Source organism: Panicum virgatum, chromosome 5N (assembly GCF_016808335.1).
Source record: "Panicum virgatum strain AP13 chromosome 5N, P.virgatum_v5, whole genome shotgun sequence".
In the NCBI taxonomy this organism is placed as follows: Eukaryota; Viridiplantae; Streptophyta; class Magnoliopsida; order Poales; family Poaceae; genus Panicum; species Panicum virgatum.
This window is the reverse complement of record NC_053149.1, coordinates 11,330,427-11,345,680: the sequence shown is the minus strand read 5'-3', so window position 1 is coordinate 11,345,680 and position 15,254 is coordinate 11,330,427. Positions and strand designations below refer to the sequence as shown.

The 15,254-nt window shown below is 48.6% G+C and overlaps 1 protein-coding gene across 2 annotated transcripts; it reads left to right on the top strand.

The window, feature by feature from the left end:
* The first annotated feature begins 1,453 nt into the window (after positions 1-1,453).
* Positions 1,454-14,863, top strand: LOC120674120 (deoxynucleoside triphosphate triphosphohydrolase SAMHD1 homolog). 2 transcript variants are annotated; one of them, XM_039955241.1, is made up of 19 exons: positions 1,459-1,871; positions 3,481-3,518; positions 3,607-3,629; positions 4,028-4,134; positions 4,220-4,271; positions 4,343-4,427; positions 4,826-4,916; positions 10,544-10,582; positions 10,676-10,743; positions 10,850-10,912; positions 11,662-11,717; positions 11,826-11,899; positions 12,392-12,484; positions 12,565-12,666; positions 13,177-13,257; positions 13,357-13,448; positions 13,555-13,570; positions 14,138-14,248; positions 14,327-14,863. In XM_039955241.1, the coding sequence occupies exons 1-19, from the start codon at positions 1,692-1,694 to the stop codon at positions 14,429-14,431; spliced, it is 1,476 nt and encodes a 491-aa protein (XP_039811175.1). In that variant the 5' UTR covers positions 1,459-1,691; the 3' UTR covers positions 14,432-14,863. The 2 variants fall into 2 exon arrangements, with proteins under 2 accessions (XP_039811176.1, XP_039811175.1); XM_039955242.1 differs by lacking the exon at positions 13,555-13,570 and having other exon boundaries at positions 1,454-1,871.
* The last annotated feature ends 391 nt before the right edge of the window (positions 14,864-15,254 follow it).

The window sequence follows — 15,254 nt, the reverse complement described above, 5'->3', positions numbered from 1 at the left end:
GCCGTTAAGTTGTTTTGCAGGTTCTCTTCTAGGAGTGATGACCATGTTCATCCCGCCAGAGCCGGCAAAGTGGATGGACGGTGGAATTCACTCAAAGCTTATGCAAGTGGTGTCTTGGGCAAGAACATCATTATTGCTATTTAATACTCTCTAAATATTCGCTACGTTTAGGCTCCGAATCTAAGAAACATGGTAGGTTATCCACTTAGACCTAGGATACACCTTAGTTTGTAAAGAACTTTTAAATACTAAAAATCCTCATGTTTAGTTGTTTATGTTATAGTTAACTTCATGAGTTTTTTAAGATAACTAAGACTTGTAATCAAAAGTTTAAACCTTTGCTCTCATATGTATCCTTGTGATGGTTGCTATGACATGAACAAATAGGATGCGAGTTGACCCTGTGCGTTGCTCAAGGCGCATACTGGGGACTACCGGGATTATTTCACTTAATCTGGGTTGATCAATGGATGATGACCCAGTTTAGTCGACATAATTTGAGGATTCCTCACAGAATCTATCCTTGGATAAATAAGGTTGTGCACTATTCCTCTGCTCAATAAAAAGGAAGATGTTCCTTCCTCTCTGCCGACTCACGTCAACGAAGATATGTTTGGAAACAGGACCACCACGGGTTATGTGGTTCTGCCCAGCCGTCCAGGTCAGCCATCACCCGCCACCTCAGCGAGCATGACTGGTGGGTACTGTACCACGGGTTATGATGTGGCAGGATTTGCGTTTAATGAAAAAACATTGGGTCCCACTGACAGGATTGTGGAACGGAATATACTCCCCCAATGTAGCCCCTCCTTCCTCCTCCTCCCTCCTCGCGGTTCGGTTCCCCCGCTTCCCCTTCCATACCTACAGCACAGCAGCTCGCGTCACTGACTGCCAGGTGGCCCGAGAGAGATATGGACCCACATGGCATCCCAATAGCGGAAAACAAGCGAGTCGCACTCGCACGACTGCCGGAGCCCTTTTGTCACGGCACGTCCCGGCGGCGTGTCTGCCTGGCACGCAAAAGGCGAGGCGAGGAGCGAAGCAACCGAACGGATGCCCGAGCCCGGCCCCACGCGCAGCCGCCGAACTAAAACGGAAATAAATCCCGTTTAATCGAGCTCTGTAAGGCCCCATTTAGTTCCCAAAAAGTTTCTCACAGTATTCATCATATCGAATCTTCGGACACATGCATGGAGTATTAAATACAGTTGAAAAAATAAATAATTACACAGTATAACTGATTACCATGAGCTGAATTTTTTAAAATTAATTAGTCCATAATTAAATATTATTTGTCAAGTAACAACGAAATGTGCTACATTACTAAAACTCAAATTTTTTCACCAACTAAACGCACCCTAACCTCCAGAATCGATCTGTACTTCTCTTCCCCGTTCCGTCCCGCCGAGGATCACGAACATCATGGAGTAACCGCCGCCATTCGCCAGCTTCTTCCGTTCCGTTACAATCCGGAAACACCCCCTCTCGCTACGCCGCCCTGGCGCTGGCGGCCCGGCCTCCTCACCCTTTTCTTGTCCTCCCGCTTCCTCGCCCGTTCCAGCCTTTCCCCCACCCCCACCCCACCTTCGAAAAGCGCAAAGCCCCACCCCGCTCGCTCGCTCGCCCGCGACGCGCCCCACGCCGCACGAGCGCTCTCCGAACCTTCGGGAAACTCCGCAGGCGGCGGCGACATGGGCGAGTACTGCGCTTCCCCGGAGTCCCCTGCGGCGGCGGCGGCCCTGACGTTCCCCTCCCAGACCCCTGCGGCGGCGGCGGCGGCGGCAGTGGCCAGGCCGCGGTACGGGAGCTGCGACCGCCGGTTCGTGAAGCAGGTGTTCGACAACCTGCACGGGAGCATCTCGCTCGACCCGGTGCGTCTCCGCTGCCTCCTTCCTTCCCCGCCCCGCCTCTCCTGACTCGTTGCTCGCCGCGGATTGATTGATTGATGATCCTTGCTTCGCCCGTTCGTTGCTGTTATTCGTCGGTTCCGCTTGCCGCTTGCGTGCCCCCCTCCCCTCCCCCGAATCCGCATTCCTTGTTGTTTGGATTGTGCGACGCCCTATCGGTTTTCGCTATGCGTCTGTTTTGTTTGTTTCTACGATTTCTACTGCCTGCTGATGCCGTTATTTTGGTCGTGTGAAAGCAATAATTTGCCACTCTGGAAGGGTTTGCTCGGCTCCTCCGATTCATTGTGCCTGCCAACTGCCCTCATAGAATCGATCAGGGGAAGCTTCCGATCTCTGCATGTGTTCTAGTAGTTACCAATGTGCCAATTTGTTTTAAGGTTTTATTTAGTATTTGGGCCTGTTGAAGTGTTGCATGTTGTGATGTTGGTGTGGCGCATGGACTCTCATTGCATAATTAACCGTGCATGTGGCGTCTCGTTCCTTTTTCCAGATAATAAATTCAACGGGGGTAACGTCTTATGCACATGCTGAAACTGCACGTTACATGCCATTTTAATATAGGAGTAACCGAAGAATAATACTACACTTAAGGCTACCTTGACAAGGAGAAGCATTACTTTTGTTGACTTATTGGGTCATAAACAAGTCTCAGGTGGCTAGTTTAATTGTGCTTTGACTGTTACGTACTTACATTTGACAGTAGTGGCTTGTTATGGGAGGATCTGACATGAGGTGCTGTATGGGTAATTAAAATTTGAGACGGTGTTGGCATTTCAATTTTCTATTTTTGGATGGGTAGGCAGTTAGGCAGTTTCATCTATGCACTACTAGTATTGACTCCACTGTGGCGAAGACTGAAGAGCAACCACAGGTGTACATTAAAAGTCTATTTTGGTCCCCCCCCCCCTTATGTGGTTCATAGCTACTGTACATCGTTGCATTTATGCTTGGAGCATTTTTACTTTCCATTGTAGATAGCCACTTGATATTTCAAACTCTTAAATTTCAGTGTTTTTGATAGTCATGGACCCAATGTTTTCTAAACAGCGTTACTGCATTAGCACTGGGGCCATTTCCAGTTATAAGTAAAAACTATGATGATTCATATGGCTTGTTCATCTTTTAGGAAATTTGGACCTTTGCAGACTTCACCATTTTTTCTTTTATATAGTCGCTAGGGCTGTTCAAAAACAGGTTGCCGTTTGTCCAGCTAATACTAGATGAGCATGCTGCTGAAGTTTGCATTCATGCATTTGTTTGTAACCAGTTTGACCTGGATTGCATATCCCTAGTAGTCATGCCTGGCATCCATGTTTTGACATTTCTGGCAAATTGATTAACCACTTTAAGGTTTAATGCTTAGCATTTGTATTAAGGCTACCGTTGGGCCATTGTGTTAAACTGATGTCTGACATATAGTTGTATCCTTTAACTGGTTATAGCATTATTCAAGTAATTTCTGCTGCTCAAAACATCCTTGTATATAAAATAATAATAATAATAATAATAATAATAATAATAATAATAATAATAATAATTAATAATAATAATTATTGCAATATCTGTTTTGCAGCTTGCTCTGCAGTTTGTGGACACCGAAGAGTTTCAGAGGTGAGTATGGTTTTCCTTAATTACTTCCGCTGATTTATCTGTTTGATGTCCTAATCATGATTTGGTTTTAATGCATCGTGGCATTTAGGTTGCGGGACCTAAAACAACTTGGTGAGTTCAGCCTCTCGCTCCATGAAATCTTGGTAGTTGATAAGAAATTTTGAAAACAAAATGGAGTTCCATTGTCTGTTATTTGTTGTTTGTCATTCTTGTGAAGATATATTTGGCTTTTACGAGACAAAACTGGGGATTCATAATGTTTAGTGCTGTACATGATAACTGTATGTCCAACAACTTTGATATTTGTTGCAAGTCTAGCCATGCAAGGCATAGTTGACTGTTTATGTTTGTGCAATGCCTTGCTCTGTTTTATCATTTACACGGACACTGAGATGTTTTAAGAACATCTGAGAGTTCTTTCTTTATTTGTGAATCCAGTTAGGTCTACTTTACATTGTCATTTGTACTTAATTAGATGTTTACATAACATGCTTTCATTAATGTATCAGGTCTTACATATCTGGTCTATCCTGGAGCTGTTCACACACGCTTTGAACATTCATTAGGAGTTTATTCGTTAGCTGGGAAGGCTATGAACAATCTTAAAACGTATCAGGTGTGTACAATAACATTTTCAAAGTGATTGAAATGCTGTGATTTTATAGCTGAATAATTAAGGGGGTAATGTTTTCTTTCGACAGGGAGAAGAGCTTGGTATTGATCGTATCGACATGCAAACTGTGAAGCTTGCAGGTTGGTGCACTCACCCGTGGCTCCATTAATTATTGAATATCTTTATGATCTTTGTCCATAATCTTATTCAGGACTCTTGCATGATATTGGACATGGCCCCTTCAGTCATTTGTTTGAGCATGAGTTTCTTCCTCGTGTTGATCCTGGCTCAACCTGGTGATTCTCTTCCAGCATTTGGCACCTTCCATATATGCTTTTAATTATTTTCAAATTTCTACTTTCACTGTCTTATGGGTAGATACTTAGATTCCATTGCTTGAAAGACAGGGCCTAAGTTTACACTACTGGTGTAGCTGTTTCATGTGTATGCATGTATATTCCCTTATCTGGTGGTTGTCTTTGTAGTGAATTTTGTTTTGATGCTATTTTAATTGTTATGCATTATGCCTTTTCACCTCCTGACATTAAAATCACATGCTCATCGTGCATGCTTGTTGGAATGATGATATAGTGTGGCCATTCCACCATTTATCTAGACATGCATGTTGCAACGATAAATCTACCTGAGACTCTGGTTGGTATCTTAATTAATCTTTACGCTTTTCTTTTTTCAGGTCCCACGAAAAGATGTCAGCACTGTTGTTGGACAGTATCGTTGACAAACATGCAATAGATATAGAAGATGATTATCTGAAAATGGTCAAGGTAAGCTTCTTCTTTCTTTCAGCCATTGTGCAGTGCACACTAAGTACCACCACTTGGGAAATTCTCCTTTTTCTTCATTAATACAGGATGTTTGAAGTCTTTCAGCATGTCAATATTGATGAATTTAGCATGTTACATACTGTTGGTGTATATGTGAGCCCATGTATAGAGGCTCATGTATAGGAACTATATATAACCACCCTTCTAGGGTTTGGAGGAATACATCCATTATTCTCTCCTACATGGTATCAGTTGCTTAGGTTCTCCTCCTCCCACCTCCAGCCGGCGCCGGCGCCATGGCCGGCCGGCTGCCGCCGCCGCCCCCACTCTCCTCCTTCCCTCTCTTCCCTTCCTCTGCTTCGGCCGCCTGGGCTTCTTCTGCCCCGGGCGCCACCATCCCCTGCTCAGATCTGGGACGGGTCGCAGTCGCCGCCGCCGGCGCGGCCATGGCTGGCCGCCGGCCGCTGGCGCCTCCCCTTCCCTCCTCTCCTTCTGCGCCGGCCCTACTCCATCCCAGCACCCCCGCGCCGGGCGCGTGGCCCGCCTCCGGATCGACCGCGCCGGCCCCCGCCTTCTCTGCTGCGGGCTGTGGCGCTCCGGCCGCCGCCGCCCTGGCGCCCTACGGCCGCCGCGCTGACCGTCCTCCAATCCGTGCCGGCCGCGGGCGACGCGGCTGCCGGGCAGTGCGCAGGCATGAGCGCCAACGCCGCCCCTACCGCTGCCTAGGGCGCCCTGGCCCTCGCCGCCGCCGCCCAGAGCGGGCAGGGCCTAGGCGTGGGCGCCGTCTTCGCGCCCGCCCGCCACGCCGGCCTAGGCGCGCCCTCAGGTGCCCTTCTTGGGCAGCGCGACGGCCTGCTGGCCGAGCAGCAGCAGCTGCCCCACCTTGGGCTGGTGCACCCCAGGTGGGCACCCCAGGTGGGCCGCGGGCCCAGCCTCCGGCCTGAAGCAGCAGCTTGCTGGGCTGCCGGCTTGCGAGCACGCCGGCCCACGGGCGCACGCCATCGCCGCTGCTGCAGGGAGCGCGGGCGCCGTCGGATCTGTCGCCGCCCGCCTCGCAGACGCCCGTGGCTGCGCCCGCGCTCCTGCACACGCCCATGGCGCCCGTGCCCGCGCACGCGACACCCGTGCCTGCGTTCGGTATGCCCCCCGCGGACGCGCCGTTCGCCGCAGCCGCCTTCCGCGGGCAGCCGATCGTTGCCGGAGCTACTACGGCTGACGACACTCTCGCCGCCAATTCTGGGGCTTCAGCGGCTCAGGAGCGGGCCCACGCGGCTGCCCTCGCTTGGGAGCGCGAGCGCTCCGCGGCCGACGCTCTCACTCATCGAGCCGTCGCAGAGAAGCCCTACTTGTCCCGCTCGTCGTCCCCTTCACCGAGCACGGCGCTTCGTCCTCCCACCAGGCTCCGCCCTCTGGATCTGGACCCCGGATTGACCCGCCCGACCCCCTCCTTGGTGCTCCTCTCACCGGCCAGACCGTGGGTGGGGGAGGCCGAGGGGACGTGGTGGTGGTGCTCGGGGCACTCCGGACTCGACTCCGGCTCCCACTCCTGCTCCTGGTCCTGGAGGTATGCCCTGCCCATCCTTTAGCGCCCCATGGCCAGGGCGCATCCCGATGTGGCCGTTTCAGGGTCAGGGGGCCCCCTCGTCCTCAGCCCCAGCCGGCGGCCATGCTCGCCGCTACTGCTCCCCTGTTCGCGCCGTCCTGGACCCGCCCGCTCCACCTAGCTAGCAGCCGACCTGGCCTGGGGTGGTGGGACCAGGCCGCACTGGCGCAGTCCTTCAACGCCATAGGGTGGACGCCGCCGGTCAACACCGAGTGGATCGCCGACTCGGGTGCCTCCTTCCACACCACCCCACATGCTGGTATTCTCTCTCTTCTGTCTGACCCCCACACCCTTCTTGTCCTTCTTCTATCATGGTTGGTGACGGGTCTTGCCTTCCTGTCACCGCCGTGGGTTCTACCCCTGGCTCCTTTCGTCTTTCCAATGTCCTAGTTGCTCCGCAGATGTTTATAATCTTCTTTCCATTCGTCAGTTTACAGCTGACAATTCTTGTTCCATCGAGTTTGATTCTTCTGGTCTCACTGTAAAGGATTCGGCCTCCCGGCGTCCGCTACTCCGGTGTGACAGCACGGAGTCCCTTTACACCCTTCGCCTTCCTTCTTCCGCTGCCACACTCTCGCCTTCTACTTCGCCCTGGCCGTCTTGGTCTGCCGCTTTTGCCGCGACGCCGTCTTCCACCACCTGGCACCGCCGTCTTGGTCACCCTGTCCGCGACGTTCTGGCTCAGCTCAGTCGTAGTGCCGATGTTCCTGGTACTAGGGCTTCTGTTGAGCCCCTCTGCCACACGTGCCAGCTCGGTCGTCATGTTCGGCTCCCTTTTTCTTCTTCTTCGCATGCGATGCATGCATTTGATCTTGTTCACTGTGACCTGTGGACCTCTCCTGTACTTAGTCTTTCTGGTTATAAGTACTATCTGGTGGTGGTCGATGACTTCTCGCACTACTCTTGAATGTTTCCTTTGCGCACCAGGTCTGAGACCTTCCCCACCCTCCTCCACTTCTTTGCCTAGGTGTCCACTCAGTTCGGCCTCACCGTTAAGGCCGTCCAGTGTGACAACGGGCGGGAGTTCGACAACTCCACCTCCCGTTCTTTCTTCCTCTCTCGGGGTGTTCAACTGCGTATGTCTTGTCCGTATCCCTCTCCTCAGAACGGCAATGCTGAGCGGATGGTTCGTACGATGAACGACGCAGTGCGCACCCTTCTGATCCAGGCCTCTCTGCCTCCGCGCTTCTGGGCTGAGTGCCTCCATACCGCCACCTACTTGCTCAACCGTCTTAAGTCCACTGCTTCTCCTGCTCCCACTCCACACCATGCTCTTTTCGGTACACCTCCTCGCTACGACCACCTTCGGGTCTTCGGGTGTGCGTGTTACCCTAACACCTCCGCCACTGCTCCTCACAAGCTGGCGCCCCGTTCGACTCGTTGTGTGTTCCTTGGTTACTCCCCTGACCACAAAGGGGTACCGATGCTTTGACCTCACCTCTCGTCGCGTCCTGATCTCCCGACACGTCGTCTTTGACGAGTAGGATTTTCCCTACTCCACCTCCTCCACACCTTCTCCTGACCCCGAGCTGGAGTCTCTGTTTCCGACTGACCCGGTGGTTCAGCCACCTTTTTCGGTCTGTCCTTTCCCTGCAGGTTTTCCCGGTACACCGGCACTATTCTCGGTGATCCCTGCTGCGCCAAGCGCGGCCCCGGTGCCCGCAGTCGCGCCACGCGTTGCCCTCGGACCTCCGATCGTCCCGCGCGAGTGTCTCCTGCTGCGCCACGCGCGGCCCCGGTGCCTTCCCCTGCACCTGCGCGGTACGCTCAGCCTGTGCAGGTGTACCGGCACCGCTCGGCGCCGACACCGGCGCCGCCGCGGTACGCTCAGCCGGTGCAGGTGTACTGGCGTCGTTCGGTGCCGACACCGGCGCCGCTTCCTGCTCCGGAGGCTCCTGCGACGCCTCCACCGGAGCCGTCGCCGCCGCCACCTCCACCGGCTCCCTCTCGAGCCGAGCCTGCGGTGTACCACCCGCCCGTCGTCCATCGGGATCCTCGGCATATCCATCCCATGGTGACTCGGCGGATGGCGTCTCCGGCCGCGACTCTCTCCGCCACCGAGGGAGAGCCGCGGGTCTCTCCGGTACCCTCCTCTGTCCGCGACGCCTTGACGGATCCTCACTGGCGTCGCGCGATGGAAGAGGAGTATGCGGCTCTTCTTGCCAACCAGACGTGGGACCTCGTGCCGTGTCTGTCTGGTTGCAATGTGGTGACTGGCAAGTGGATTTGGACGCATAAGCGTCGGGCTGATGGCACACTGGAGCGCTACAAGACTCGCTGGGTTCTCCGGGGGTTCGCTCAACGACCTGGTGTGGACTATGATGGGACCTTCAGCCCAGTGGTGAAGCCCGTTACTGTGCGCACGGTCCTCTCGCTTGCGCTCTTGCGCTCCTGGCCTGTGCACCAGCTGGACGTGAAGAATGCGTTTCTTCACGGCACTCTGTCAGAGACTGTCTACTGCTCTCAGCCAGCGGGATTTGTGGACTCGAGTCGTCCGGATATGGTCTGCCGACTCAACAAGTCTCTCTATGGTCTGAAGCAGGCTCCTCGGGCTTGGTACTCTCGGTTCGCCACGTTCTTGCTGACATTGGGGTTCACCGAGGCCAAGTCTAACACGTCTCTCTTCATCTACCGCTGTGGGGACGAGACTGCATATCTGCTGCTCTATGTCGATGACATTGTGCTCACAGCCTCCAGTCAGCAGTTGCTTCAGAGTGTCATCTCCTCTCTGCAGCAGGAGTTTGCTATGAAGGATCTGGGTCAGCTCCACCACTTCTTGGGCGTCACTGTTGAGCCTCGCTCGTCTGGTCTTCTCCTTCACCAGCGGCAGTACGCACTCGATATTTTGGAGCGGACTGGGATGACTGATTGCAAGCCCTGCTCCACTCCTGTCGACACTCAGCCGAAGCTGTCTGCTGATCTGGGTGATCCGGTGGCTGATCCTACTGCCTACCGGAGTCTGGCTGGTGTTTGCAGTACCTCACCTTCACCAGGCCGGACCTCACCTACGCTGTTCAGGAGGTCTGTCTCCATATGCATGATCCCCGGGAGTCACACCTTGCTGCGCTGAAGCGTCTCCTCCGCTACGTCCGTGGCACTGTGGACCTCGGCCTGGTGCTTCACCGCTCGTCCTCTGCTGAGCTGGTGGTCTACACCGACGCTGACTGGGCTGGCTGCCCGGACACTCGTCGCTCCACTTCCGGCTACGCCGTCTTCCTGGGCGGCAACCTGGTCTCCTGGTCGTCCAAGCCGCAGCTGGTTGTCTCCCGCTCCAGTGCTGAGGCGGAGTACCGGGTTGTCGCTAACGGCGTGGCGGAGGCGTCTTGGCTACGATAGCTCTTGGCGGAGCTCCACAGCCCGCTCGCCAAGAGCACGCTCGTCTACTGCGACAACGTCAGCGCCGTGTATCTCTCCACCAACCCTGTCCAGCATCAGCGGACGAAGCATGTGGAGATCGACCTACACTTCGTGCGCGACAGAGTCGTCATCGGCGATGTTCGGGTACTCCATGTCCCGACTACCTCCCAGTTTGCTGACATCTTCACCAGGGGATTGCCCTCCTCGACCTTCTCGGAGTTTCGCTCCAGCCTCAACGTAGCCGGTGGCTAGTTGTGGCTGCGGAGTGGTATTTGCCCTTTGTACTCTCTTCTTGTCCAGTCTTGAACACCGCTGCGCCGGTAGTTCAGACTGCGGGGGGTGTTGGCTTTCTTGTTGTCCAGTCTTGAACACCGCTGCGCCGGTAGTTCAGACTGCCGGGGGGGAGGGGGGTTGGTGTATATGTGAGCCCATGTATAGAGGCTCATGTAGAGGCCCATGTATTGGAACTATATATACCCACCCTTCTAGGGTTTGGAGGAATACATCCATTATTCTCTCCTACTCATACCTATCTGTTCCCTTTATATATGGAGTAAGCAGGGGATTACATGAAAAAAGTAAAATCAGTGCATACAGCTTGTTTACTGATCACAATGTGTATATAGAAGCTACCAACCTACAATGTTAATTCTAAAATGTTTTGCAGGAGATGATAATTGCCAGCTCTAAGTCTGCCACCACGAAAGTACGTATCTTGTGCTCTCTTACCAGCTTAATTATCTATCCATACTTGCAATGCATTGCTTACTTTGTATGAATTTGAAACCTATTTCTCCAGAGTGCAAAGGATAAGCATTTTCTTTATGACATTGTTGCTAATGGCCGCAATGGCATCGATGTTGACAAGTAAGGGCCAACTTTCGATTGAACTCATGACATTTCCTAATATACGCCCGCATTTGTTTCTGCTATCATTTGGTGGTTATGTTATAAGACAAGAGTAACTGGGCAGGTTCGACTACATTGACCGTGATTGCAGAGCATGTGGTCTTGGCTCTAATTTCCAGTACTGGAGGTACATTTCGTTTCTGTTGTTCTACCTGTGCTAAATTCCTGTTTTCGTCCTTGCTTGATGAGAATATGAATTTATATAACCAAGCTTTGTACAATATTTCACCTCCATGTACTCTAGGTGCTGTGTGTTCCCATCAAGGTGCTTCTTTTTTCCTTAAATTTTATATGATCAAAGTTCCCCATGACAATTGCAGCATTCTTTTCAGGTGACCTCATTTATTATAGGTTAAAATGACTATATAAATAGAATACTGTGATTATGTGAATGAAAGAGCATAGCAGTCAAACTGAAAACATGTTAGAAAATAGGTTTCCTTTCCTGCTCTGCCATGATTCTTTCCATGTCTGTTCCCTTTGGCATTCCACTGAGCAACACTTGAAGTGTATGCCACTTGTATCTGCACAGAGAAACGAATCTTGATTAGTTTCTCCATTGATAACACTTGAAGTGTATGCCACTTGTATCTGCACAGAGAAACGAATCTTGATTAGTTTCTCCATTGATAATTCTATAGCTTGTGTTAGTCATACACTACAATTCAGACGAGGCCTTGTAACTTATATTGTCAAGTATATTTGTCTTGCAAGCATTGTATGATCCTTGGTTAATAATTTCAGAATCTTACAGGTGTCTAGATATATGATACGTCTTGTGTTTGTAGGGAAAACCTCATATTGACCTTTTGTTTACTCCTTTTGTACTGCAAGTCATCATTGCATCTTGTAAATTATATTGCCTTTTCCCTGCAGGTTGATGGAGGGCATGCGAGTGATGGGTGACGAAATTTGCTACCCTGCCAAAGATTGTAGGTGTTTTATATATAGTTCTCACCTGCTTAAATTTGATCTGGTCTATTTTTCCATTATATTAAGACATCAAAATGTGACTTGTCATGTCTCACTGGGAATTGTAGACTTGAGCATCCATAAATTGTTTTCAACACGTGCTGATCTGCACCGGACTGTCTACACCCACGCCAAAGTAAAGGTATGGATGATTATATTGCATTACCTACTGTTTGTTTCGACGTAACTTTGTTTTATTTACTATGAATTTTTTTTAAAAAAACATGCTTACATCATCTGGCAACACCAAGGTAAAAAACTCTGGATTAGTCCAGCTTGGAGACAATATTTCTGTAACTTCTAAATCAATCAGGATTCAGTTAAGGTCCTGACTGGATTTCCTCTTATTGCTGGTACATGATTGATTCAAAGCTTTTCTTTCAATTCCAACAGTGAGGCCCATATAGTGTTATATCATAAAGGTGATAGATGAAGCCTATAGAGTTTTTTAATTGACCTTCCGTTGAGCTTTAAGTAAACGAGTCTCATCTTTCCAAAAGTTAAATTCGTCGTTATGTAGAGATTTTAGTTGCGGGTGCCTTTAAGTTATTATACTTATTTTTTTTATGCATCAGATGTTACATTCTTGTTATGGTATATTCTGGTTCATTCTCTAACAGTCCTCAATCTTTAGGCTGTTGAACTCATGCTCGTGGATGCACTCATCGAGGCTAATGATTACTTGGGAATATCATTGCACGCAAATGATCCAGAAGATTTTTGGAAGGTTTGGTGCCCGTAATTGTTACTTTATTGTGTCCATATTTGTTTTCCAGTATATCCATCTTACTTCGCCTGAAATTCCAGTTGGATGACACAATCATTAAAAGCATTGAAACTGCCCCCAATAATGAACTGAAGAAAGCGAAAGAAATCATTCAACGTATTCGCCGAAGAGAACTCTACAAGGTAGTGTGATTTTTGTCAATGTACTGCTTCTATATAAGTGCTATCTGTCATGTCATTTGTTACATCCTTGCATTTGTACTTTAGGAGAATCTGTTTCTATTACACATTCAGTTGTGGCTATGTCCATGGAATTAATTTGAATTAATAAACTCTGCTCAATCTTATACGTTGAAATCCTGCATACTATCATATCACAGCTTTGTTAGAGCGTTTTATGTTGTAAATATGATAATTCTGGCCTGTGTCATCAAATTATTGCTGCTATCATAATACCTACGTGAAGACATATACAGCTTCTGTAATCTGTTTATGCATCATGTAGACTGCTGTAGTATAGCAATTCTGCTCTTTACTATATAGGATATTGACATTTTTGCTTGAGTGGTTTTGAGAACTACTTTTATGTTGAATAATAATATGTAGCATCAGTGCTGTACTGATGTACTTATTACTTAAGTTAGCCTTCCTTTTTGTAGAAGTATTACATCATTCTATTTTATTGAGTTGCAGTTTTGCAATCAGTATTCGGTTCCAAAGGACAAACTGGAGCATTTCAAAAATATAACTTCACAGGACATAGTTTGTTCACAGGTTTGCATCTACTTTTGCTCGTTACTAAGTTGGCTGCAGTAACTGACCTCTGAAGAATCCACACTTCCATTTTCTAATGTTGATGCTACTGTCTTTAAGAAATCTTCTGGGGTGCTGCTGAAGGAAGAGGACATTGCTGTCAGCAATGTTAAGATTGATCTTACTCGTGGAAAAGATAACCCTCTTGAAAGGTTTTTGATATTTGAATGCTACTTAGTTTCTTTTATTGATTTAATAGGAAATATCAAACTTCTAACCGGTTACTTTCCTTGGTGTGCATAACAAACCATTCTCCAGCATCAAGTTCTTTAAGGTAAGATAGCTTGTTTTTGGGTAAACTCTTATGTCTTTGATCGATAGAGCTGTTAATTCAATAACTACTATGTTCTTGCAAAATCAGGAATATATGCCATCATCATCCTGTATTATTTTTTTCTGTAAATCTCAAATACTAGTCAGCGATTGTTATTGCTTGGAATAAAGTCTCACTGCTCACCTTTTCTTTTTGGCTACTACCTCCTTTTTAAAAATATAAGTTGTCCTAAACGTCATCTATGTAAAAATGGTGTACTATTTTGTAGCTGCTGACAGAATATGGTGTATTAAGCCATTGGGTATATATACATATATTTGTGAGCACGATATATTTTTAGGGCCCCTCTGTTACTAAGGTCGCATATTTTCTGTAAAGGCTGAAGCGTAGCTCTCAGATGTTGAAACTGAACCAGGTTGAGGCGTAAGATCTATGCCTGTTTTTCGTGTTGTCTTTCTTAGCTACACAATTCATTACTGAACACATGATACATGTCCTGTACGAATGCTCTGAATTGAGATATCTCCTAGTTTCCCATTTGTCTTGAGCAGAATTTTGTTGCACCAGGATTTTGGATGTGACGAGAAGTTCCCCATCACAGATGACCGGGTCAGCCACTTGCTACCTGCCTACAATGAAGATAGAATTGTGAGGGTCTATGCTAAGAAGCCTGAGCTGGTCAGTGAACATTCATTCATCTACTTGGTTCCCACCAATTACAACCAGTTTCATAATGTTGGCGAACATTGGTTACAGGTGGAAGCGGTGTCAGAAGCCTTTGAGAACCTCCAACTCAGAATGTATGGTGAGAAGACTCAAGTGCACGATACACCCAAGAAGAAGCGGATGAGATCCCTTTAGCAAGTTGGATTTTTGTCAAATATCAGTATTTAGATAGTATACGACACAGGAATATAGCTATGACAAACGAGAAGAAAGCAATCCCTATAGCTAAAACATCCCAGTATTCACAGGTTTTAGATGGTAATCTGCACTGGGAAGGTGTGGATATTTTGTACAGGTGACATACAGGCAGAACCTTGTCTGAAGTGCAAAAACTCTAGTTAACGATGCTACCTTATGCTGCCACAGGATGGGTTGCTAGCCTAACACTGAATGCTATGCGGCTGTTTCTTTTTAAGTTTACTCCATGGTGACTTGGAAGAGCTGGCAGTGTACAGCCATCGCAAAATGGGAAATACTATTATTGTTTATTAGGCCATGTTTGCATATGAAGTTTTCTGAAGTTAAAGAAAAATGGAAATGTTTAGCATTGGAAAACTTTGAGGTGTTCGGATGCAATATAAATCTTGCAGTTTTGAAAACCATTGTATTGCTAAATTTCTGAGTTTCGTCGCTTTAAAGCTGTTTGTGACTTCGGGTGGGGATAGGTTCTCTTTGTTGCTTCTCGTCTTCCTTCTTTCGCTCTCTACCTGCCTGACAGCTGTCACCCTCTCTGGCAGCCGCAGTGCCTTTTCTTTTTTTGTGTATTCGGAACTTGAAATGCCAGTCTCAAAAGCCCGTCCCTTTTGATTAGATATGTTCTTGGGTTTATGTTTTTGGATTTAGTTAACTCTGGCTGATAGCTGGTGCTGATTTGTTGTAAAAGAAAAATACTTTGGTGTAAGAGATCAGAGTTGAGGGTCTGTTCGTACATGCAGAGTTGAAGGGTGTGTCTGTTCAT

Excerpts from the sequence above, each read along its gene's own strand:
- LOC120674120 (XM_039955241.1), top strand. The coding sequence starts at position 1,692 with ATGGGCGAGTACTGCGCTTCCCCGGAGTCCCCTGCGGCGGCGGCGGCC. Across the intron at positions 3,519-3,606 it reads GACACCGAAGAGTTTCAGAG|GTTGCGGGACCTAAAACAAC; the intron begins GTGAGTATGGTT and ends CGTGGCATTTAG. Across the intron at positions 3,630-4,027 it reads GCGGGACCTAAAACAACTTG|GTCTTACATATCTGGTCTAT; the intron begins GTGAGTTCAGCC and ends TTAATGTATCAG.